Source organism: Rhea pennata, chromosome Z (assembly GCF_028389875.1).
Source record: "Rhea pennata isolate bPtePen1 chromosome Z, bPtePen1.pri, whole genome shotgun sequence".
NCBI lineage: Eukaryota > Metazoa > Chordata > Aves > Rheiformes > Rheidae > Rhea > Rhea pennata.
This window is the reverse complement of record NC_084702.1, coordinates 10,529,470-10,556,363: the sequence shown is the minus strand read 5'-3', so window position 1 is coordinate 10,556,363 and position 26,894 is coordinate 10,529,470. Positions and strand designations below refer to the sequence as shown.

Here is a 26,894-nt window from a genome sequence, read left to right as displayed (position 1 = left end):
GCCATTAAGTTAGCAGTTTGCAAGACAGTTTGCTCCAGAATTCCTTCAGGGATTGAAGCATAGTGCCAGCCAAAAGCACCTGATGGTCTGTATTTTGCATCTGAGCAAGAGTGCTGCCATTTGTATTTAAAGTTCTGGTAGTAAAGCAATAATAAGATACACCTTGACCCACTGCCCCACTCTGCTGCTGTGAAATGCTGGCCAACAAAGGCACAGCTTCACCACCATCACTCTCTGGAGCTACCACTTTCACAGTTTTACAGTAAGTGTTACGGTAATTGTAGATTTCTCTTTAGTTTCTTCTTACCTAAGCTATGTTTCTTGCAAACTCTTTGTGAGGTCATTAGCTCTTCTGCTTCCTGCAGCAGTGAAGACACTGCCTGTTTTCAGTCAAAATGGCCCACAATTTCTCCTAGAGCTTCTCCATGATAGCTTCTCCACTAATGAAAATTCCCACCTTTTTTTTCAGACAGACCTAGGTTATGCTCTCACTAGGCTGTGTGGTCAAGAAACAGCAAGTAAGAAAAAGATGCAGGTGAAAGAACTGTCTGTATATAGAGGGGCAGATAAAAGAAGGGTCGTAACACACAGGCATGACTGGCATGGGAAGTGGTACAAGGAACGAGGCTGGCACTTATTCCTCTCGGGGATTACTGCTGACACTTGTCATCCTTTGCACTTGGTGCCTGCGTGCCTCTAGCTTGTGGGTCTTCACAGCCTTCCAGACTGTGATATCCAGATATTTCAGTGATGTAAAGGATCACAAACAGTAGGACTACGACAAGCATGGGGGCTGTGGCATAACGTTCGGTGCAGAAGGGAAACTCAGGAAGGACTGTAAAGTTATGCATGGAATAATAATTGGGGAGAAAAGGGCAAATAGGGAGAGGCAGCTGAAGCCCTTGATAGGCAGAAGGGAAACAGGGAAGATGGTGGAGCACATGGGGCAGCTGGACTGGTAGAGATAGTAAAAAATAGACAGAAGAGCGTCAGGAGTAAAGTAGAAAATGAAAATGTAGTCAAGGGAAAATGAATTACTGGGATGGAAGTAAAGTGGGCGGAGAAGGTGAGGAAAGGAAGGCAGCACAGTGGCAAGTTATGCGACATACTCCACAGGTATCTGAACCAGAAAGGCACGCAGCCATGCTCCCAAGTTTTTGGCTTATCTCAGTACTCAGTGGCGCTCGTCACCGGACAAAAAGCATGCGAGCTTTCCTTGTGTGGAGAAACTGAGGCACTTGTCCAGACTTAGACGACACAGAGCACATGGCGGGGCTCCTTAAACGAGGTGGAGAGCAGCTGGAGAATACTTCTGGAAGAAATACCCTGCAGGCATGACAGACAGAAAGGAAAAAAAAATGCCGGGCCTGGGGGTCCACAGTCAGCTGCAACCAAAATCCAGTAGAAAGAGTAACAATAAGAAGTCGAAAAATCTGTTTGAAGCACGTGTGGTGGCATTTGTTGCCCTCTTTCGCTTGCCTGTTTGTTTTTTAAGGTATTATTTTTAATAGAAGCTGAGCAGCGCCGCCCCCGGGCCTGCCGGGCAAGGACGCGCTCCCGCAGGCCCGTTACCTTGACCGCTTCTCGGCCGCGCCGCGCCGCCTCCGGGCTCGCTGCCTGCCTGGGCAGTCGCCGCAACGCCGGCGCCTGAAAAAGAAGAAAAAAACGAAAACGAAAAACAAATTATCCCCAAATAACCGGGACAGACGCAGCGCCCCGCTGCCGGCAAGGCCCGCCCGCCGCCACGTCGGGCGGCCCCCAGGGGGCCCGCCGCCATGTTGCGCCCCCGAGGGGGGCCCCGCCGCCGCCATGTTGCGCCCCCGAGGGGGGCCCCGGCCGCCGCCGCGAGGGGCCCCGGCCGCCGCCGCCGCCATGTTGCGGCCCCGCGGGGAGCCCGGCGCCGGCACCGGGGCCGTGCGGCCGGCCCCGGCAGCCCGTGCGGGAGCGCCGCCGCCCCGCGCAGCGCCAGGGCTGGGCGGCGCCCGGCGCAGTATTTCCTCTTCCTCCCTGAGCGCGGCCGGGGTGGGAGGAGGAGGAGGAGGAGGAGGAGGAGGAGGAAGGGGCTGGGAGCGCTCAGCGCGGCGGAGCGGCAGGCGGGCAGCGCCGCCGCCGCCGTGGCTGCGGCAGCGGGCGGAGCGGGCGGGCGGGAGGCGGCGCCAAGTAGCCGGCGGGGCCCAGAGTCACCGTGTCACGGCGCCCGGGAAGCCGCTGCCGCCGGATCCGCCCCCCGCGGGGAGAGCGAGCCAGGGAGGGAGGGAGGGAGGGGGGAGGCCGGGGCCGGCTCCTCACCGCCCCTTGTGTTTTCACCCCCTTCCCAGCCCCCGCCGCGGCCCCGCTCTCCTCTCGCACCGGGGCTCCGTGCGCGCGGCGGCGGCGGCGGGCCAGGCCGCAGCGGCGCCCCAGAAGCCCGCGGGAGCCCCGGGACGGGCCTGGGCCGCCGCCTCTGAAGTAGGATGTCCCGACATGAAGGTGAGCGGCGCGGCGGCGGCGGGGGGAGCCCGGCGGCGCGGGGCGCGGGGCCCGGCCCGGCGTTAGGGCCTGGCGCGGCGCCCTCTGAGGCGGATCATCATGGCGCCGCCGCCGCTGGGTGCGGGGCCCGCGGAGCCGGCGGCGGAAGGAGGCCGCGGCGGGCGGAGGGCGGCGGCCGGGCCCCGCTCTGCAGTGTCATGGGAGGCGAGGCGGCCGCGGCCGTTACGGCCCGGGCGCCGCCGCCGCCAGGCCCGCGGCCTGAGGCGGGCCCGGGCGCCGCCGCCGCCTCCTCCGTCGCCGCCCCTCGGCGGCGCGGCGCCGGGGCCTGCGGCCGCGCGGGACCGCGGATGGCGCCCGGGGAGCCGCTCGGCTTTTCGCCCGCCGCGGAGCTGGGGCCGGTGGGCGTGCGGGGCGTCCCGTCCCGTGCTAGGCCCGCCGCGGCCCAGCCAGGGGGAGGCGGGTTGTGGGGCCTGCGGCGGGGCGGGCTGCGCCGAGGGGTCGGGCGGGCGGTGGGGGCTGAGGGCCGCGGGCGGGCGAGGGTGGCCGGGCGCCTTCGCACAGGCCGTGCGGTCCTGCTGGGGTGCCGCTCGCCTCCCGATGTAGCTGCGGCAGGTGGGGCACGGCCCGCTGCCTTCCCCCCTTTTATTATTATTATTATTATCGACAGTTTTGCGTTGTTGCGGTAGCGATGAACGCTGCGGGCGGCGGGCAGCGGGGGCAGCGCATTTGGTGGTGGTGGGAGAGGTCGTCGCCTAAATGTACTCGCCCTGGTTCCCCCGTGTTCCCGTTGCGGGTGACTTAAGGGGATAGTTGAGAACTGGTGAGGAAGAGCGGGAAGGAGGGAGCACTGAACGGTGGAAAGGAATTTCTGTGGACAGCGCGTAGGGGCGTGATAGCAGGAGAGAAAACCGTGTGTTTTTCTACCCATTTTTGCTCATAGGCGAGAGCATTTACACTAGTACAAATTATTCTGCAGAAACTCTGGTTCGTCACTCGAAAGAGTAGTTTTCTGCCATGTTAAGAACTGAATTTAGCATTTGTCTTCATTAATGATTTTTTATTCCACTCGAGTTGTAAAATGATCTTTTAAAAGGAATCGAGATATCTTTATCTAACCTTAAAACGTTTTCACAGAAATGTGGTAGGAGAGTTCAGAATTTGTGGGTAACAGTGCTGGCTCCTAGTTGGTAACTTGGTGCTGTACTACAGTACATATGAGGGATCTTCACTGTGCAGCTGCTGTGTTTTGCTGATTGCTAGTTCATGCAAGTATGTATGCTCCTTTAGCAAATAATTATCTTGCCTTAATGCACTAACACTTTTTCTTTCTTTTTTAGGTCAAAATTCAGTAGGGGTCTTTGCTGCAGAGTGTTTTATTAGTAGAAGTTCTTCCAATTTGTTGTTGTTGTTGTTTTTTCCAATGAAATACCTCTTTTCCTAAGAGTGTGGAGGTGGAAATGCTACACTGATATACCGATAATGATGCAAATACTAATGGGTAAAGTGAGGATCAATCACAAAGTGTTTGTTAGGTTGGAGTTGTGTTGGAGAATGCACTTTGTAAGTCACTGCTATGATATCCTTGATAGTCTATTTAAAGTATAACATTAGGATACACACTTACTGGATTGCACTAGTTAAAAATACAGAAGTAGTAATGACATGTGTTGTTCTCTAGTTATTCAGTGGTAAGTCCATGGACTATTGTACTAAGAGGCTGGTAAAATGGTATCTGGTAAAAAGATATCTTAGTCCCGCAGTAGCTATTTGGTTAAGGGAGAGAAATATTGAAAACACGTTTGCTTATTAGGATGTTTGTGATGGAGGCTATCATGAATTTTCCTTGTGGATGTGAGGTTCTGTTTGTAGTGAGGAAAGTCACATTCCTGTGCTTGGGTATTTTCCTGAAGATTAGAAAGAGTGACTTCAAAAAAAACAGGCTTAATATTGTTTTTCCAAAGCAGATACATTGATGTTTTTACACTTTCTAGCCATGCTGAGTTTGAGAAACTGAAATGATTGTCTTTCTTTACTAATGAGCACTTTGTGAGTGAGTTTTGGTAACTTTGCGTTATGAATGTAGACATCTTAAAGAGTATGGATGCATGCATGAATCAAACCACGAGAACACTAGGTTATTAAAAAGCCTATTTCTTGCTTTATAGGATGATTTTTTTATAGAAACATATAGTTCAACCTACAGTTTCTAGGTGATTCTTGTTTTACTTCACGTATCTATTGTTTTACTTTAGTCTTATCTTCAGTTACGGGAGTAGAATAACTTGTCTTAATATGAGAGACCTACTTTTTCAATCTGGATTAAAGATATAATTTTATTAGAAAGGTGGAAATTCTTAAAACTGAAATAGTCACAAAAAGGTAATTTTTACTTGAAGTGTATATAGTGTTGTCCGTAGCTGACAATTTCTGATCCAGTGTGACTAGATTGAAGGGAGCTGTTTTGGAAAAATATGGCATTGGGATAAATCAAGCTTTGATCTAATTTATTAAATGATTTCTGTGGCATGTGCTCACTTCAAAAGGACTTGATCTCATAGTTACAGATAAGGTTTATTTGATTGTTCCTGACAGGATCTAGAATACTGGCCTGGTTTTATGATGGGAAGGGATGTCTTTGGAAAGCTAAGTGCTGTAGAACTTGGAATCCTAAAGTCTTGGGACCTTAAATATGGCTTAAAGTGCTTGATAGAGGTTTCTATTTCTTGACCATTGGGGTGGGGTTGGGTTTCTTGACCATTTTCTTCGCTGTATAACAGTTACGAGATACGATGGTGGGGGGAAGAAAAGTCTCATTCTCCTTCAAAAAAAGTCAAAACACCCAGCCTCTCTGTGCTCTTTGTTTCACAGCTGAACTCTGGGCTCAAGTTTACCCCCACTTGAGAAAAATGGGCACAACTAAGACTTTTATTGTTGTTACTCTCTCTTTAAATGTTCATTCAGTGTTTCAGAAGTTTTGCTGTAATACTGCCAAAAGTAATCATTAGTATTTATCCACATTTCCCTATCACTGCTTATTTCTAATTCTTTAAAGCCATTTTTTGTGTGTGATTTGATGTCAAGAGAATAGCTATTCATAACTATTCCCTGTCTTTGGTCTTCTAAAATGCAGTATGAGATCATCCCCTGGTTTTATATTTCATGTCATTTGCTTTATAGGAGCGATATACTGTAATTCTCTAGGAAGCCCCTCTCTTAAAGAATATGTGATGGTGCAATCTTTGGCAGCCTACAAGGTGCAAGCAGGTCAATTTTGTTCTCTAGAAGGTATTTTGCATATTGTAATTTTGCTTTCTGTGGAAATGCATGTGGCAACAACTCTTCTGTATGGCAGTATAAGAATGGAGAATGATAGCTTTCATGAATATCATTAGAAGACTATCTCTGCCCTTTTTTGTGAAACTAACTTTTAAAAAAAGTTATGCAATATTATTTTATAGAAGTGATAGAAAAGAGGTGACTACTGCAATATTAGTCTTGCAAGGTTTTGGATTCCAGTTTCCTATATCCAGCAATTGTAAGAATTCCCAGTGGCCCTGTGGCTTGCGCTACCTAGTTCTGTCTTCTGTACTGTTCTTTTCTTTCTTTCCCTGCTCCTCTCAAATTCCATAGTTTGGTTCTTACCTTCATTCAGAGATGTACGGTTTATATTTCAAAAAGCTAGCAGCATTATAAGTTTATTTTAAAGATGTCTATTTGTCAGTATTTCATAAAATTCAGCAAAGCTCCTACAGTTAATCCTATGGATTTCTGGAAGCTCTAGGTTAGGTAAAGTTACAAATGGGTTGTAATAATCAAGCTAGGAATGGAGAAATGGAGTTATTCTCAGGATCGTATGCATTTCCCAAAATATTCCCTGCTGGCTTTAAGCTCTCTGTGTTCAGTGAAGCATGAACCTCAGACCTGCTTTTATTTATTTATTTTGGTATAAATGTCTTGTATACATTCCCCCCCCCCCCTTTTTTTGTCAAATATCTATTAGTGATGGAAGGGTAAATAAATGCATCTTAAAAATCCACAAGATTTACCCTTCAAAATTAAAGGAATCTTAGAGTTGTGGTTAAATATGTACCACCTGTTTGAAAACACCTAATGGCTGGTAACGTTAGCTCCATTCTTCTAGCTATTGCATGGGGAAATTGGGAGTCAGGGGTGACTTTAGAACAAAAGTTCTAAATAGTCAGTGGTGGAAGACTGATAACTAAATACAAGCAGAAAACCTGGTACAGAACTGCAATGTTTTTAATGTCATTTGGTAGAGGAGAGCAGGGGAGATAATGAACTAATTCTTTTTTGCAAATGTTTCTTTTTCTTTGAGCTAATGGTGACTAAAAGGGTATTGGAGGAAGTTTCAGAAAGAGCCAGGCAGGTTGTGTTAGCAGTGCAGGAAAAATATAATTCACTTAAATTAAAAAAAGAGACTTTAAAATACATTTGAATGTTTACATTACTAGTGTCATTTGAGGAGGGGATATGAGTATCACTGTTCATAGCTGCATCTCTTTGTCTTGCTGTTTTTACCCCGCTTACTGTCAAGAAATACAAAAACTGAATAGTGACCAGTATAAAAAGTGTTACCACATTCAAGAAGTTGCTGGAGTTTAGATGTTCCAAAATTCACTAATTCAGCCTTCTTTGGCTGTATGCACTGCATTATTATACAGCTGTATCTTACCAGCTCCATACCACTCCTGCCTCATTTAGGGTGTGTAGGAGGCTGCTGTGTGTGTGAGAGGCTTGCTCTGTTTTTAGAAGGTTACAGTGAATGAGCAGGTAAGGTATTGCAGAAAGAAAGGACAGTTGAGTGTTGGCTGCTGAATTTTATTGTGGGAAGTCGGGTTGAACCCTACATCTGTAGGGTTCCTCCAGAGTCTCTACTCTGTAGGAGTTCATATGAAATGCCAGGTAAATTACTTAGGCAGGAGTTCATAGGTGGCTGCTAGCTGTATGCTCTTTATTTATGAAGGCTCAACTTAGAATTTTTGAATCTGAGCATTCACAGTTGCAACTGCAATACCTGAATGATGAGCTTTGAAAATATACCTAGTTAAAGAAAATAAATACTCTAAAAAAGTCCGTATTCAACATCTCAAATTAGGCATCTGCACATAGTGGACTTGAAAAATTTTATCTTTTCATGCCTAGGTTTCCATGCCTTTCAAGGGAAGGAGAATACTACTTAGAAATGCTTTGAAAATTAACTGGTTGATATTTATGCTTCACTGAAATTTTGTAGAGACATGCTGACAGTGAAGGGCATGAAAGGGCGTAAGAGCAATGCAAACTTTGAAAAATGTGGTAAATAAAGGCTCACACTGAACAGTGAGCATAAAACAAATACTGAGTATCTGTTTTTTTACTGAACACCATTTATCCTAGTGCACTGAATATAGTTGTGTTTTCGTAGAAAAGAATGGATTGATACTAAGATGTGTCTGCTTTTACATGAGCAAAACAGTGGGATTTCACCTTTTTTGTTATTTGGAACCATTTTGTCTAATATACCTTTTTGAAAAAAAAAATAAGTGTTTTGGCCTTAGATTCAGACTAGATGGTCAAATTTGGTGGTTAGAAGCTGTGAAAATAAAAGTCGTAGTGAGAAGAGACAAAGAAACTTAACTATGGGCAGCACTGTCCTTTACTCATACAGCAACAGTATAAGACACTGTATGTAGCTTAGTCACATTATTTCAGAAAATTCCAAGAGGATAATGTTAGTGACTCAGGATTTGTGTGAAGAGGAACTATTTCATGGTTTTTACAAACTGGAAAGACATTGCTACAGAGGAGGAGTCGAAAAAAGGGGAATTATCTATGTAAGAGAATCTAATTCCTGTTTCATAATACACAAAGATGATGATTTGACCCATAAACTTGAGTACTTTTTCACATAGTATGTAATTTGATTGTGAATTATTTTTTCACTTAAAGTTGTTGAGGCCACCTAGTACCCAGATTAAATAATTAAAGGTTTGGATTGTATTTTTTAACTTCAGACTAGAAGATGACTTTAGAGTGTATGTCCTGTTTGGTCCCTATGCATTTGTTGAAAGCATCAGTTGAATGTCTGGCTTGTATTTATTCCTGTGATTTTGTATATATAGTCCCTATTGTTATCCACATCTGTGTTCTTTCTGCATCTCATTATTACAATTAACTTTGATACAATTAAGAGAGACTGTTTTGAATTCAGTGCAGAGGGTAGAGACGTGCTTAGTAGTTTCACTGGTTTGTGGTATGTGTAAGTCAAGGTTTTAGTTCTGAGCTGTTTGTTTAGCTTAGAATATACGTATTTGCTGAGGGAGTGAGATAGCTCCCAAGTTAAATGTTGGATGTTATTGTAAAAATGTCTTTAGCTTTACTGTAATTACAGTCTATCATAGAAGTACTCTTCATCCACTGATATTAGAATTGTAATTGAAAGGTGAGTAGAGGTGATTTTGAACTCCTCCACTCGAGATCATTGGTTCAAGGTTGGAACGCTCATTTTTTAAGCATGGCTAGAACTCACTGCAATCTTCAAAGTATTTGGGAAAGCTTTTTTTTTTTCCAATTTCATTTTGAGAATGTACCCTGAATGCATGTTAGAAGAAAGCTGGATTCATTTCATGGGATTTGTATTATTTTTGTGTTAAAATATTAAATTTTCAGGCTTATTGTATAAATTATCTTGATATCAGAACTGTAGTTATTACTGTCCATTTGTGACTCTGAAGTGAATTTAATGAATGCCTTAATTCTTTCCATCCTAATTGTTCTATCTCTATACTAATTGCTTTATTTGGAGCTAGTAGGAGACTTTGTCTAGAAGTATCTCTTTCTTCGGTTGGAAACATAGGTAATATTTTAAAAATTTATATATTACATTTAAACAGGAAGTCTGTACACAGAAGACAGTGATATTTCCTTGCTTTTGTGATATTGGGTAGCAAATTTGAGAGTGTGACTTACCAGAAGTTACTTAGTCTGCTAAAGCTAGGAATTAACGTTCCAGTGTTCCAGTGCAATGAGATTTATAAGTACAAGTACATTATTCCAAATTTTTTAGCTTGTTGGAAGTTTTGAGTTACACTCCAAGATTCACATAGAATTTCACATTTTGATTAAAGTACTGTTGATCCTGCTTCACATTTGGGTTTGATCACCCTGCTGTGATCAGTGACGAAGTGCAGCTGGAGAAGTACATTATTTTTAAATTTCACATTTTTTTTCTGAAAGCGTGCTGAAGAAGGCAAAGTTTGAAAAATCTAGATCGTAACTCCCATTTTTTTTTCTTACCTCAGGTCAGATTTGGTCTTCCCCCATCGCTTCTGCCATTTCCTGATGCCACATTCTTTTTGGGAGGCAATGTTTCTTGTCTTGACTGACAAGAGGTGCTGTCTCTGGTAGGATAAATTCTCTTTGTTTTCCTACTTTTTGTCATTGATCTCTTATCTCTCACCTTCTTATTCCACTGTCATTGTCCTTCCTTCCCTTTACTGTGCTCTTCCTCTCCTACCTTCCTCCCTAGAGAGCTCTAAAATAGGATTCTCAAAGACACCTGGGGAAGCTGTAGACTCATGTTGGATTCAAATGCAGTAGAAGTTTAATGCCTGTCTCTGTAAGCCTCCTTTGAAAAGCAGAGCTCTAGTATTTGCTGGTAACATACTAACTGTGGACTATTTAAGAAACTAACTATTGCTGAAAATGTTTTTAGGCGGTGGTTTCTCTCACCTACGACAATCTTTTTTGTTTGTTTTGTCTTCTCGAAAGAAGACTAGAAGATGTTAATAGTGAAAATTTTATTCACAGGTCTGGCTTACTACAGAAACGTTCTTATATTATTTGCTGAAGTGAATCGTTGCTGAAAATCTTTACAGGAACACTTACGTCCTAGTGTTGATTGCATGTTGATTCCATTAAATGGATGAGGTAAAGTCTTCGTGTATGAATAGTTCAGTCTGGAAATTAGCATGAATTGGACAGATGGTACAAAATAGTTTAACAATATCAATATTCATACTAGGATTGTAATTTAAACCAATTTCTGAAGAACTGCACTTTTACAAACCAAATGAGTTGCTCTCCAGATGCATGATAGTTTGGCAGGTATTTCATGGCAGCTTCTGGAAGTAAACATCTAGCCATGTGCAAGTATATTAGATATCAGAATTATTTGGAGGCTGAATGGAAGTGTCGTGAAGGGAGATGGTTAGATAGCCGTGCTCTGAACTGTTTAATTAGTGATATTCTCTGGATACAGATCTCAAGTATCTTAGCCCCAGAAACAATAGTTAGTAGAATATTTTCAAGATCAGGTGCGCATTAGGAGATAGTTATGGAAGAGCTTTTTGTATAATTGTCAGTAATTTATATTTTTCTTTCCAAAGAAGTGATCCTGGTAAGAAACAGTGTTCAGATGCCTTGATTGTGTATTTCCTGTGTAATTTGTCAACTGCTATATATTTTAGCCGTACCTGCTTAAAAATTATTCTTTACCTGGAATTAAATTGAAACTCCTAGGAGTTTGAATATAGTTAAACCTTTATCAATTGAACCTACTTTTGTGATTGCTAGAATAAAATCTGCTGTAAAGGAGTCTGCAGTTGGCCACAAAGGCTTGTCTGTGCTCAGGGTCCCATCATTTCACTTTTAATTCAACAAAGGTTTTTTTGACCTCTGTCATTATTTGCATATGCTTTTAATATAGGTAATAATGAGAAAAATTGCCTAACCTAAAGGGCTTTGGTGTTGAGGTATTATTTGGATATGAATATGCTAGGTGAGATACGGTTTGTCTTTGAAAGTGGAAAATTCTGTACTGAGAGGCTAGTTCTGGTTCACTGGTGAAAAAAGGTATGTGAAGGCAGCTCCACAAAGAGCAATAATGGTGCAACATAGACCGCAACCAGACTGACTTACCACTGTGATTTGCACATTTTTTTTGTGGCTTATCTACTTTCTTGCTAAAAGTAAATAAAACCATTAGCTTCAGCAGCAGAATTATTGTTACTCTTGTTTTTCACATGTCCAGAGCAGCCTCTCTGTAAAATGTGGGAAAAGAGATAAGTCTGGGAAAGAAAAGTTGTGATATCCTTTAAGAAGGACACCTAAGTTTTTCTAATGTAAGCTGTAGAGAATGCACAGCTTCCTAAATTTTTGACTAAGCTCTATTTTTCCCTCAATCTAGAAGTATGTATAATAGTTCAGATGATCTTTATTCCATACCTGTTCTCTTTTTTTCATAAGTAGGGAGGCCTCTTGTAGTCTGGTAGCTGTTACCCAGCCGTTAAGTTAAGAGCCAGTTAGAGAAATGTGTTATTCTCCTTGTACCATGAAGCACAGTTAGTATTCTGCTTCTAATGTCTGGAAGCATTAAGAATTCAGGCAGAGTATCAGAAAGATGGAGTGAATTGTTGAGAATTTTCTTCCAGAATTGGAAGACGACTAATGTCACTCCAGTGTTCAAAAAGGGCAAGAAGGAGGACCCAGAGAACTACAGGCCAGTTAGTCTCACCTCCATCCACGGAAAGGTGATGGAGCAGCCCAGCCTTGATGCCATTTCCAAGCACAAGAAGGACAAGAAAGTGATCAGGAGTAGTCAGCATGGATTCACAAAGCGGAAATTATGCCCTAACCAATCTGATAGACTTCAACGGTGGGATGAGTAGCTGGGTAGGTGAGCGGAGAGCAGTAGATGTTGTCTGCCTTGACTTCAGCAAGGCTTTTGACACCATCTCCCATAACATCCTGCCAGGCAAGCTCAGGAAGTGCAAGATAGATGAGCAGAGAGTGAGATGACTTGACACCTGGCTGAAAGCAGAGCTCCAAGGGCTGTTGTGATCAGCAGCGTGGAGTCTAGTTGGAGGCTTGTAGCTAGTGATATCCCCTGAGGGGCAACACTGGGTCCAGTCTTGTTCAACTTAGGCCTCAGCAAGCTGGATGAAGGGACAGAGTGCCTCCTGAGCAAGTTTGCTAATGCTGCCACACTGGGCAGAGTGGCTGATACCCCCGAAAGCTGTGCTGCCATTCGGAGAGACCTGGACGGGCTGGAGAGTTGGGTGAAGAGGACCTTCAGGAAGTTCAAGCAGTGGAAGTGCAGAGTCCTGTGCCCAGGGAGGAATAACCTCAGGCATCAGCACAGGCTGGGGGGTGACCTGCTGGAAAGCTGCTGTGTGGAGAAGGATGGTGGGGTGGGGTGCTGGTGGACGACAAGCTGACGCTGAGCGAGTCGTGTGCCCTTGTGGCCAGGAAGGCCAATGGTGTCGTTGGTTGCATGGGGAAGAGCATTGCCAGCAGATCGAGGGAGGTGATCCTGCCCCTCTACTCAGCCCTGGTGAGGCTGCGTCTGGAGTACTGTGTCCACGGGTACTGAGGGAGCTGGTGGATGTTGTTGCCAAGCCGCTCTCCGTCATCTTTGAAAGGTCCTGGAGAACTGGAGAGGTGGCTGAGGACTGGAAGAAAGCCAGTGTCACTCCAGTAGTCAAGAAGGGCAAGAAGGAGGACTCAGGCAACTATAGATCAGTCAACCTCACCTCCATCCCGGGAAACGTGATGGAACAGCTCGTTCTGGATGTCATCTCCAGACATATGGAGGAAAAGATGATGATCAGGAGTAGCCAGCATGGATTCACCAAGGGGAAATGCTACTTAACCAATGTGAGAGCCTTCTGTGATGGAATGACTGGCTGGGGAGATGAGGGGAGAGCAGTGGACGTTGTGTACCTTGACTCCAGCAAGGCTTTGGACACTGTCTCCCAAAACATCCTCCTAGGCAAGCTCAGGAAGTGTGGGTTAGATGAGTGGACATTTAGGTGGCTTGAGAAGTGGCTGAAAGGCAGAGCTCAGAGGGTCATCATCGGTGGCGTGGAGTCCAGTTGGAGGTCTGTGGCTAGTGGCATCCCCCAGCGCTCAGTATTGGCTCCCATCCTGTTCAACTTTTTCATCAATGACCTGAGTGCATCCTCAGCAAGTTTGCTGATGCTACCAAGCTGGGAGGAGTGGCTGACACACCTGAGGGCTGTGCTGATATTCAGAGAGACTTGGACAGGCTGGAGAGCTGGGCAGAGAGGAACCTCCTGAGGTTCAACAAGGGCAAGTGCAGAGTCCTGCACCTAGGGAAAAATAACCCTAGGCACTAGTACAGGCTGGGGGCTGACCTTCTGGAGAGCAGCTCTGCAGAGAAGGACCTGGGAGTGCTGGTGGATGACAAGTTGACCACGTGCCTGCAGTGTGCCCTTGTGACCAAGAAGGCCAGTGGTGTCCTGGGCTGCATTAGGAAGAGTGTTGCCAGCAGGTGGAGGGAGGTGATCCTGCCCCCGTACTCAGCCCTGGTGAGGCCTCGTCTGGAGTACTGCACCAGTTCTGGGCTCCCCAGGACAAGAGAGACATGGAGCTACTGGAGAGAGTCCAGTAGGGCTACGAGGATGATCGGGGGCTGGAGCACCTGCCCTATGAGGAACAGCTGCGAGAGCTGGGCCTGTTCAGCCTGGGGAAGAGAAGACTGAGGGGGGATCTTATCAATGTGTACAAGTACCTGAAGGGAGAGTGTCAAGGGGACGAGGACAAACTCTTTTCAGTGGTGCCATGTGACAGGACAAGATGCAATGGGCAGAAATTGAAGCACAGGAAGTTCTGCCTGAACTTGAGGGGGAATTTCTTCCCTGTGAGAGTGACAGAGCACTGGACCAGGTTGCCCAGAGAGGTTGTGGAGCCTCCTTCTCTGGAGACATTCAAGGCCCGCCTAGATGCAACCCTGTCTGACATGCTCTAGGTGACCCTGCTTGAGCAGGGAGGTTGGACTAGGTGATCTCAAGAGGTCCCTTCCAACCTTACTGATTCTATGATTCTGTGTTTTAGGTAGCCTTGCTTGAGCAGGAGGGTTAGACTAGATGATCCCTAAAAATCCTTTCCAGCCTTAACCATTCTGTGATTTTGTAATAGAACTGTCTAACCAAGAGTTAAGTGCTTTGGCATATTGATTGAAGTACAAGACTGTGTATGGCTTTGAAGGATACTGTTAACAGAGGCTTTCTGAAGAAGAATTTCAGTTCAGCACTGATGAATACTGTTTGTCGTGCTTGCATTGAACTTTTTGTTGAATTTCTTCCAAATCTTCTCCTCTTCCTTGCCTCCAGTGTCCCCGTTCACTATTAACATTTTTGAAGAAAGCAGGCATTTTCTTAACTGTCTAGTATAGCATTGCGTTAAGCTTCCGTCGTCTGGAAGAAAGGGCTGCCTGCATTCTCCCTTATGGTGCTAAGTACTTGGAGATCTTGACAGTGGGTAGTAATAGTGAAGGATCATACTATGGTTTCTTCCATTTTAATCCAGCGGCTCTAGAAGAGCTACTGGGACTCTGAGTAATGTCTCAGAAATGTGAAACTATAGTAGAAAAACTTTAAATTATCCGATTGTCTCCGTTGAAGACAAAACAGACCTTAGGAGTTAAAAAGACTAAAGATCTTGCATATAAGTTACAGTTCTAAATCCTTTTGTTTACCTCCTGTCACCATTGTAAAGCATCTTCTAATTGCACACACACACAAAATTAGATTTAGTGCCTACACTGGACCCCATAGTAAGTTGCTGTATGTCTGTTAACATGTGTTGAAAGATGTCAGCAAGTCAAAAACAAAACAAAACAAAACTTAAAAACTGTGGCTGTAAATACATTCTATGAGGACAATGTTTCAGGTACTACTAAGGCCTTTGTAGTGTCAAAACTGTTTTTTTCCCTATAAGGTGTTTCAGAACTGTATACTGTTGGAAGGTATGAGGTGCTGAGTTGGTTCTGAGTTTCAGTGCTCTGCTGAGAAACATGCCAGCAGGGTAAGGTGACTGCCTCCTCTGGCACATGTGGAAAAGCCTGGAAGGAAAGGAATTCATGCCTGCTGTTTCCTGTTGGAGCCAGTGTGGCATAACCACCTGTAGGAAGCTTGTAAAATATGTTAAAATAATGGTTTCATTAAAGCTTTACTAGAAATGTGGAAGTTCTGTACCACAGCTACATCTACTAAGTGGGCCAGAGGCTTCCTTTCACACAGACCCACTTAATGACAGCACTTGGAAAATGTCTGAAGTAAATGGATACAATACCAAGCGTGCACACAAGCATTATTTGGGGTTATTTCTAGACTAGAAAGCTGTGCCATCTTCATGAAAACAGTAGGAATATTAAGAGAAGTGAGTGACTAGTATATGTGTTTCTGTGACATGCATTCCTAAATCAAACTTTAGAATCCTACAACTGCAGGAGTGAGGACAATCTTCAAGGTATTTATGCATTTAAGGAAGGTAATAGCTACAGAAGTGAAGGTGTTTTCCATGAAAATATCTGAGAACTTAAAACAGCTCAGCATTGAGTGAGAACTACTCTTTCTCATGGGATTCAGGTGGGGTGCAGTAGAAAACTGAGGATAAAACTTATAGGTTAGTCTAAAAATGTAAAGCTAGAGCTATGCTTTTCAGTGTTGTAGCTGGACTATGTTGTATTCCTGAAACTTGGTGATGGGGGGGAACCTCACAACGTAATGCCATGAAAGTTTCTAGCATCTCCTCAGCTTCATTATCAAGCTTTTAATTCCATAGTGGCTTAGGTAAGAGTGCCCAAAATATGTAAAACATGCTATTTTTGCAGGAAAATTTTTGGACTTTTTCTGAACTTACTGTATTGCCTTTCCTTTTATGTTCCCTATATAGATCAGAGCCCAATGCCTTTTCTGTGCCATGGCATTGACAAAGTCTAGAGATCATAGTATTTTTTTATATATTTCAGTGTATAGACAGTGCATCTTTCACTGCCTTTTGCTATTCAGTTGGGAATATCAAAGTCAAATACCTGTTCTCCTATTGGTTGTCGGGGCTGCTGAGTCTTATCCTGTCAGCTTTAAAGTCCAAAGTGATTCATATATCCCAATTTTTATCCAATTTATCCATTCAAACATTAGACAAAAAACTCTTTTCTGTGAATAAGTGAACAAGACTGTGATCTACAAATGACTTAAAAGATAATCTTGGACAAGGAATTGTGATTATTGTGAACGTGATTCTGCATCATACAGAAGTGTAATTGACAGAATAGCTATTTTAAAAACTTTCTAGATTTTAAATTATACCTCAAGCATTTTGAAAGGTTTTTTCTTTCTAATACGCAGAAGATTTAAAAGATCATTTATTCCACTGAAGATTTGTCAAACTTGTTTGTACAGTTTATTTTTTCCTTATTATTAAAATACTGTTTTGTGCTCTATAACTGCAGATTCGGGTCTGAGCATATAATTAGGAGTAATAAGACCTAATGGGTATTGTGAAATAATGCTTATTTCTCAAATTATGAAGTGGGATATGTGACTGTTTTGATAAAATGCCATATTATTAGGCCCATGGTTAATCCATGTAGTTCAGTTCAGCAAATAAAGGAAAACATCTCTGTAAACAGCTGTCTGTCATTTTAATTCAGAAAAACAGCTTTTTTGTTGAAGCTTAATTTGCCAATTTTTAGAACTCTGTGGTAAATTTTTTTTTTTTTTTTTTTTCAAATTACTCAATTGTTAAATTAGGTTCCTGTTCTAAATATTCCTCTAAAACTGTAAATTTCAGACTGTTTTCCATCTGGCTGTTGATGCTTTCTTGGGTGCAATTTTGCAAATGTTCTTGATGTTGTTTAATTCTGAATGTCTTGTTCTAGAGCAATACTGAATTTTCTGACTGTAAGGATGAGTAAGAATGAGAGATTGCAGAAGGTTTCTGTCTGGAGCAAAATGGTAGGAACTGTGATACTTGTCTGATTCTTGTGGTATAGGTCAAGCAGAATTACTAGAATTTTGTTTCATTAAAATTTAGCATGGGGAATTGAGAAACCGTGTTTTTTCTGGGATAGAATAATGATTTTATCTTTGTCCTGATTCTGCTCTTAAGTGTTAGTTTCTCCAAAAAAAAACGAGTCTTTGCAGAGGGTTATTTATGTTGAGCATGAAATCATAGTGATTGTTTAAATGCTTGTACTTTGGAACTGTTGCCCACAAGCTACTACTCTCACAAAATAGCTACTTACCTTAATGTGTCTTCAGTTTCTAGAATATAAAAATTGAGATTGTTTTTGTTCTTTGAAATTGTAGATAGTTCTCCTGTGTTCTCAGAATGAAAGTGTCGTTTCCTTTCATGTCCTTAAATTTCTTAATATGATTTGAATTTTATGACATTATTATAGTGAGGCTGATAAACTTATTTCTTACTTTCTACAGTAAATTGATCCATTTTTCTCTGCTTTGACAGACTGGAGAATTTGCTTTTTCTTTTCATGCTTGTTCCAGCTGATGCTTTTCTTAGTATGTTGGATTAAAAATGCAGTGGCATAGTGTTTTTGCTGAGGATCACGATTACATCGAAGGTGGGTTTAAACACATGTATTAAAAAAGCATAGCAATTTTGACTAAAAAAGATTGTTTAAGAGATTAAGCTAGTTGCAGTTGTGGTGGGGGGGAAACTGATTAATGGGGGTTCATGATTCTAAGTCAGTGGTACCTTTTAGAAGTTGGAAGGCTGGTCGGGAACATGATCTGACTTTTATTTTCAAGTATTTTTAGAGTTGTTTAGGCAAATTATTCTGAAAAATATGTTGAAAATCTATAGAAAGGATGAGTGGGACTCTAGGGAAAGGTAATACTCTTAATTCTTTTTGTATGCTGTGTAACAAGGAGGAAGGAGATGCCAATAAAGCTAAAGGAGCTTCTGTTAGAGAGAGGAAAGTAGTCATGTGTTATGGCTGGGTGGTCCACCCAGGGAATGTGTGAGCAGTTAGCAAACAAGTATATGCAAGGGAGAATCTGAAACAAAGATGTGAGAGGAATGGAACGCATTCAAAGCTTGACCAAAGTAGGTGTAATGCTTTTTTTGCTTTCCGATACTACATTTCCCACAGTACTTTTCTAGTGTTGCTTTTCCATCATAAGCAGTTGTAATTTCTGTAGATGTGTTATCTGCCTGAGCTGTTCTTTGTGACAGTGCAGTGGGAGTGAAAGTGGTTGCCAAGGCAGTCTGTCTGTAGTAAGAAAATGCTTGAGGAAACCCTGGGGCAGAACAGTGCTAGTACTTAAATGATTGAATCTTAGGGTGGTTGTTGTTTTTGTTTGTTTGTTTTTTACATCCTACTAGCATTTTTTAAACTTACTTTATCATTTTATTCTGAGTTCACAGAAACCTGATTATTTTTACAAGTTTCTAGACCTCTTGTGGTGTTCAAGAAAGATAAATTCTTTTTGTGATGTTGCAGTCCCATTCAAAATTATGATTTTGAAAGTACGCTGTGAGTTTGGAAATACTCTGTTGCATATCACTGTAAACCTAGCTGGCAGATGGGAAGAATGTAGCTACAGCTTCATGCCTTGTATCAGGTGCATTGCTGATACAGTTCAATGAAAAGAGCCACTTGCTCTTCTTTTCCTGCCTCTCCCAGTTGCTTTCTGGATATATTTTCCTGACATGGAAAGTGTGAGTATTTCCAGTTCACTCTGTGCAGGTTTATATTGTAAGACTTGGCTATTGTCAAGACATTATTGAAAGAGCACTTAGCACATGCAAACTTTTGTGTTTTACTTTTAGCTCGGTGGTTGGCCAGCCAGTAGTATCTGCGTGCCAGGTTTCTACCTGTATTAAATCTGAGCTCTTCTCTGTGTTGGAGCGGAAGAAAATGTTGCCATACTTGCTTGTTTTGGAAACGTATAAGGAAGTCAGGAGTGGATCTAACAGTGCAAAAAGAAAGAAAATTGAATGTATATTTCTGATACTAGAGCTCTGGATAGAGTGTACCTTAGAATATCTAACTCTGCTAAACTGTGTAATGTTTACAATAAAAACTGTGGTGAATTTTACCTCTGTAAGATATGTTGAGTATTGTTGTTCTCTGTCCAGCTGAAGCAGTGACTTACAGAAAAAGGAGTCAAGTCAATCAAATCATAAAGCATTTTAACTTGACTGCTCAGTGGAGCCAAACTGTTCAGCTCTCTGAAGCCTAGTTGAACATTTCACTTTTTCCATGTTGATTTTCCTTTTTTGTTACTCTTCTGTAATTTGTCTTTAAGATACTGCTCTTAGTTGAAAGCTGCAAAGATGTTTTCTGAGAATACTAGCTCTTATCCTTGCAGGACTCAACCAGGATGTACCTGTTCTTCACTTAAAGCTCTCCTTAGGATCTTTTCAGTTTTCTTTCATGTCTCTTCCAGCTATAGAACTAACCTTTGTGTGATGTTTTCCCTTCTTCTCTTCCTCCACCCTGATTCTTCTTCAGCTGCTATTTGCCTAAGCTGAATATTTCTGTTGTCCTCTTCACACTTGAAGGAAACATGGGAACCTGATCCTATGCTATTAAATGAGAAATTTTGTCATTAGTTTTACTAGATACAGGATTTAGCCCTGGTGCTATTAATACTATATTCTTGCCATGGCATTGTTTACAGCCTTTGTCAGTTTAAGAATTTTCTGTTAATAGAATTCACATTCTGTTTGCCATTTTCCAGATTAACAAGAGTTGTTAAATGAGATCATGGCTGGTGCCAATTCCTGTGCTGCCACACTGCAAACTTTCTGCACTCTGATAAATATGTTGCTGTTTGTTTAATTTTATTCTGTTTACAATACTTTAGCAGCCTTTCATGTTGTGGTGGTGTTTGAAAAAGACCAAATTAAATTACATTAATTGAAAGATAAGATTTCTGATACATAGTATCAAATATTCACTTAAAAATCCAAATCTGCTTGATCAAAAATGCTTGTGACATTACATGTTTGTAATTCTGTTTTAAAAGGCTGCTAAGCATGCCTGGCAAAACATTTCACTGTGAATCAGTTTTGCTTACAGCTTAAGAGTTCTACTCTCCTCTAAATGTTTAGATATGTTAAATGTAATACTTCCATCTGAGAAGATACCTAACATTTTTTTCTTAAAAATACCAAAGTGCATAGTAAGTCTGAGTGCAGACATATCTATATGCTATAAGAGGCAAGAACTTACAATTGTAGCCTAATTTTCTGTCTAAATTTAAGAAACAATTAGAAAAGAGTCTGATCGTGACACAAAGAATTCAAAACACAATTTTAGATGTTCAGCCAGTATTTATTTTGCCTTTTTTTTGCTAATGTATCTAAGAAAACATAGTTTCTTTCTGTTTTGCAGTCTTTGCAGTAATTTGTAAAAACAATAAAGCAGATATCAGAAGGCATATTCAAGAGTTCTAGGAGTTTTCAAAAGTAATAGCTCTTCTTGAGTAAAAATGGATTCCATAGTTACTTGTTGCTTTACAAAATAAAGCATTCCTGAGACAGAAACAGAGTTGATTGGTTTAAAAATTATTTTGATAATCTGTCTCCTGTAGCTGCTTTCTCATAGTACCTGGAGAAGTTGCCCCGGATTCCTAAATGTTGTTAAAATCCTCATCTCATCCGTGGTTGCTTTCTGGGTTTGGCAGAGGTTTGCAGTATTTTATCTATGTTTTACTTTCAAAGTAGACAAAAGTTTTGTGTTCTAGCGTGTGGAGGATAGGAAGGTATTCCTATCCAAGCAGTTATTTTGGATCATAGACTCAATAATGATTCTTCGTAAAATGATGTCTAGATGCTAGTCCAGACTTTTCAGCAAACTCTAATTAGAGATGTGTCTGGCTTGTGAGTATGGTGTCTCAGGTGTATATTTGAAGAAATGAAAAAAATGTACAGATTTATATGCAAAAGGTTGTGAAAAGAAGTTACTGTTCTTCTTGGCATATAGAGAAAATAAATATTTAATCTTGAGAAGAACTGATCCAAGTTGTACCACAAACGTGTGTACAGTGCTTGTTCCAGTCTAATTCAGATAAGAATGAGTAGTATTTAAAACTTACCCTACAGCAGTATTTGTATTGTGTCCCCTCTTCTAGTGTCTTGGTGCTTGAGCAAATGAACTTGGGAACACAAATAGTTTATCATGATTATTGGACAATTTTCAATATTTTTTTTAAGGTGATAAACTTGAGTTGTGTTCTCTGGGCCTGTTAGTTGTTTATGTCGTGTCATCCATCTGGATTGCAAGCAAGTAACTTCCTGCCAACAGTTTCGGTTAAGAGGTAGTGAAACCACCAGTATTTCTGGGATCACTTTAGAAAAGATAAAACAAAAAAAAATAAAAGCACCTGGTGTTTTTATCTGCATTAATGGTTGCAAAATTGTTGTTAGACCTACAGTGCAAGTGCCATTGGTGTTAGTTATGTCATGTCCTGTACTAAGCAGTGTGATTAAAATGTAAGAGATAGGTAGAACATCCCTAGAAGAGTAATAAAATCCTAAAATAAGGCTACTTAGCCATTTTTGGTTACAATCTTAAGGAAATACACTAAAAATTTAGCAAAGTATTTGTATTTTTGGAATAAAGCGGCCTTAGCTTTTGCCTTTAGATAGTGTGATCTTCCTCTCGAGGCTGGATCAGCCGGAGTGATGTAGTGTCAAGTGATGTTTTGCAGAATTCAGTGCGTTTCTGATGGTTTTAGGGAAATGTATGTTACTGTAATTTTCTTGGGTTTTGGCCAATTCAGCTAGTACATTATTAGTACAATTTGTGCAATCAAATAGTTTAAGGTAGCTAATCAATATATTAATAGCTCAATATTGATAGCTAATGATTAACTAACGGATTGCCTTGTAAAGACTGCAAATTGAAGTTTGGAAACAGCAGAATTTAACTAATGCGGCTTTTATTTCATTCCTTTTACGTAGACCTTAAGATAATCTGTTTAATTACATGGTCAGATGTTAATTTCTGTCCAGGACATTCATCCCGGACTGCCTCTGCAGAAGATTAACTCTGTTATAATGCTGAAATAGAGACTTGCATGGAGGGCGTATGCTGTTTAATTTATTTGCTGCTTTGTAAGAATTGAAAGGTGTGTGTGAGGAAAGAGTTGGGGTATTTAGGAGAAAAAAAGATGGTTTCAAGGTAAAGTTAGATCACTGTTGCCGTGGGGAGCTGTGTCTCTGCCTCTGCCACATGATTCCTGTATAATGTTGGGGAGGTTTTGGGGTGCGCACTGATTGCTTGTTCCTTGTGTTCCAGATGATTTGCACCTTCAGTGTGTTTCCAAAATCTGTGATGTGACAGCAAAAATGTAAAAACCTACTTTTGCAGCATGTTGTCACTCGTGTTATCGTGACCAAGGCTAAAACTTACTGGCTCAGTGGTATTGATTGGTTCCATCTCTTTAGACTAGCTCTAGTACCAGTGAGCATCACAAAATCTGACAGAAGAGAGATGACAAGATCGGGGGATCTGTTTAAAAATTAAAAGCCTTTCTGCTTTTCTGATCTAGTATAGGCCTGATTTCCTCCCCTCTTTCTCTCCAAGTTTGCATCATCTCTGGCTGTAGTTTCAATCCTACTAGTGCTTTCTGCAGACATACTTGCCTGGTTGCTTCTTCTTTCACACTGTTACAGGCTGGTTTTGCAGTTTGAATCCTATTGCACACTAGGTGTGTGTGAGGACGGAGATTTTCAATTACTTTGAAGAGATGGATGAATTGTGTGTTCAGCACTTGAAAGTGCAGCAGTGCTCGAGTATTCTCAGTGTAATAGGGTTCCTTGATGTTTATTCTGACAATCTACATTAGTAAGTGTGTGAGTTAAACATTTCAGAGATCTATAATTTGCCTGAATTTCTGGTGTTCTCTCTTTTTTTTTTTCCCTCCACACAAACAGCAACACCTTCTGATTTTAGAAATTAACCTTTCAGTTAAGTCAGTAGCCTGCATTGAGAGATGAGGATGCTAAAACAAGGAACAATTGACATAGTCTTTAATGTTAAAAAAATAGCATATATTTTCTTCAGTTTCAAACAGGTAAACCTCTTGGGCAGAATTTCTTACTGGAGGGCTGAGGTAAACATGCAGCATGGTACACTGTACCTCAGGTGGTAGATGTTAAACAAATTTATTAAAAACAAACAAAAACATCCCTGAACTAGCATCCAATAAGGATAAGTATCAGATGCATATCAGAAGTGGTGTTACTACAATCCTGAGTATATAAAGATGAAGTAAAGTATATAGATTGCAGCCTTTCATACTGCAAAATAGATCGTACAATTATATTTTACTTTCATTTGCATGCTTAGCCTTGGTTTTTGAAACAGTTTTGAAAGGTGGAACCTAAGTTTGTGCAGTCACTTACTAACTATCAGTGATACTCTGTCACGTAATTCTGTCAGTCTTTGAGGGGGCTGGTCCTCACTCATGCTCTGTACAAGGCAGCTGACATTTTCATTCTGGACAAGAGATCATAAACCATGCAGTTTCATTCTCAGGATTAGCACAAGGATTAAACACTGCTCTGTATCCACAGCTGTATCTTGCTGTCTTCCCTGAACTTCCCTTTATTCTACTTAAATATTTCAGATGCAGGCTTCATACCTATTCTAATTTTTTTATGGTAATTAGTGGATAGAATTTTCTCTGACACTTCTAAAAGTTAAATGACACCCAAGATAATGCTGTAAGTTCAGCAGTTTAGACTGTTTGAGACAGAGAACAAGAAGAAAATGTGTCATCTTCCAGTGTCACTGCGTGGCTTATATTTGACCATGTGTTCTTCATAAGAAAGTTGACTCCTGAGTTCTCCTCTCAACTTTATCTAATGATGCATAGCTTTTGCATCAGTACACTTCTGCCAATTGTTTTGTCAGTGACTTCAGATTTTTCTTAGTCACTTTTTTTCCCTCATATGCAGAAATGCTACTTCTGACGTTCAGATCTTGAATTTTCCACTTCAGAAGAGATTTGTTTTTCAAGAAATGTCATGTGTTGTGGGGATACTCATCTCACTGCTGCTTTGCAAATCATGTCTATTGAAACAGACTGTGTTTTCTAATAGTGATAAAGGGATGCATTACTGCTCTCTACTTAACTATTGTTATTTTTTCCAGTTAGCATCCTTTCTCTACATTTTCTGAGTAGACGTGTATTGCAGCTTACTAATCTGAAATGGGAGTACTGCTTGTATACTACGGACATGTTCTCTTAATTCTCTTCATATTTGTCCTCAAATCAGATGTCTATGCTTTTTGTGATGCTTTAGGTATACATCTGAAACTACTTCTTGAATGCTTTTGGGAAATACTATTTCATTTCATTGTATTTCCACTTTGTCCAGTAGTGAGTCTGGTTCAGTGTCTCTGTCAAATATTGAAACAAATAAAGCCGGTCTTGCTTTATTTGTCAGTCTTAAAGTTACTTAATATTTCATCGCAGTTGCAGTACATAGTTTTTTGTAATGCTATTTCTGAGGGCTTTTGATAGGTCTGAAGGTCTGCATAGCCTGTATAAGCAAGTCTTTAGGCTTTTAGCACGATGTTGCCCTCTAGTGGGATAATGTTGAATTGCAAAAAACTATTCTTTGTCAGTGAACAATAAGCTTTAATTAAACACATGACGCATGATAAATAGTGTATATGTGTACTTGTGTAGTAATTACATGAAAATAGAAAAAAATGAAAAAGCTTCCACTATCACTTATCTATCATGAAAAAAAATGATTTTCAATTCTGTTTAAATAAAATGAATATTGTTCTGTAACCATTCCAGATGGTTGTTCTGTAGAAGATGAGACAAAAGTTCTCATTGAAAAGAATTTCATTCAGGGGGTGATAGAATTTCATTCAAGGGCTTTTTAAAAGCTGATAGTATTCTGTACAAGTCAGCACTATGTGCAGAATATCTAAATCCTCATCAGACATTGCTCACTTTTGTTTGTTTTTGTTCCTTACTTCAAAGGGAACGCTTTCCGAGTGTGTTTTTTCTCTAAATCTGTGATTAATGTGAATGCATTTTGTTTAATTTTAACATTCTTGAATTTGTTGCATATCTGCTGCATTTGTTGCTTTATACGCTAAATGAAGGGAAATGGTGGGGGTTTGAAAGACGTGCTGTACTGACAGGAATATATTATCTTAAAGTGTTCGAGTTTTTGAGGGATAAAGAAAGGAATTTTTGAAATTTCAATTAACTGATGGAATGTAAAGGCTAAAATAGGGAAAATTGAATACAAAATATAAAATTTTGGAAGGAAGCAAAAGTCTTTACTATAGCCAGAATAGAATGGGAGGTGATCAGTTGACTGGGTATTCTAGTTTGCAGATCCTAGTTTGGATAGATGAGAGTGGTTTTGGTAGCCATTTGATAGGCTTAAAGAATGGGGAAAACTGTAACAGCTGAATTTCAGAAACTGTTTTTTAAATGGAAGAATAAGTGACATAACTTCTGAAATTAGGTCCTACTGGCTTCAGCATAGGGATTTAAATATGGCTTTAACTCCTAAACTAACATATTTTTGCTGTTTTTTAATTCTCATTTGACCTTTTTCCTTTAGAGGGTTTCATTTTTTTTTTACTTTTTTAAATCCTTTTTGAAGGACACAAAATTAACCTGTTATATCCCCTGTAGTCTGCAGTGTTCTCAGAAGGGGAGTAGTTTGCAGTCATGTGAAGCTGACCCTGAAAGATGTGGAAAGCATGCTCTTTGTATAACTTCCTGTTATTCTCTGGACCTGAATTTATGTTCATAGGAGAATCATTCCTGCATTAATAGTACAGAGGGTGGCGAGGGGAAGAGTACTATGGAATTATGTGCAGAAGCATTAACATGAAAAAAACATACAAACAAAAACTTAAGAAGTCCATCTTCAAATATTGACTATTTAGATGTTTGAGAGAATATGTGATGGGAGGAGTTTGGTGGTTGCAGAGAGGCATATATCTACATTAAGTCAGCTGCTACAAATTTAAAGAAAAGAAGTGGAGAAAGTATGACTTAGTAGAGATCGATGGCTTAATACTTCATCTAGGAAGTTGTTAGTGTGTAACACTTTATAGTAAACTAGCCTGCTTATTTCAAAGTGCTGCCTAACTTGCTGATCAGATGTTCTAAAAAAATTTTAGTAGCTGACAAAAAGACTTGTAATGTTGCCAATAGCTGGTAAGTGTTTTGTGTATACCATGCATTGCTGGGTAAATTTGATTGCTGCATCTAGGTCTTGGTAGGGAAAAAAAGCAGTCAGTGGACTTAATTCTCTGGAATGAATGTTCTTGAAAGTTAGATCACTGTCTCATAAATCATAGATTGCTACAGATTTTTCAGAGTTAATAGACAAAACTTCAGATAATAGCACTTCAAAGGAGAAAGATTAAAAAGCTTCAAAAATACATTTTGACAATGTCATTGTCAATAATTCTTTTAGCTTATGACCAATAAAAGATATGCTTGAAGCAATTTCTTTTGAATATATTCTTCCTTATAGAGTGACACTTGCAAACTGAATACTGAGTGTGGCAACTAAAGAAAAAGGTTCAATATTCATACTAGTGCATGGTGCAAGGAAAACTGATAAAATGTTGTTGTGTCTAGGGTTCATCTAAA

The 26,894-nt window shown here is 40.9% G+C and overlaps 1 protein-coding gene across 1 annotated transcript in view; it reads left to right on the top strand.

Annotated features, from left to right (window-relative positions):
* Positions 1–1,029: 1,029 nt before the first annotated feature.
* KCMF1 (potassium channel modulatory factor 1) overlaps positions 1,030–26,894 on the top strand; it is a 51,859-nt gene continuing 25,994 nt past the window's right edge. Inside the window, 5 exon segments of the mRNA XM_062599741.1 lie at positions 1,030–1,116; positions 2,030–2,158; positions 2,160–2,245; positions 2,247–2,361; positions 2,364–2,469. Coding sequence (XP_062455725.1) covers positions 1,030–1,116; positions 2,030–2,158; positions 2,160–2,245; positions 2,247–2,361; positions 2,364–2,469 — 523 coding nt within the window.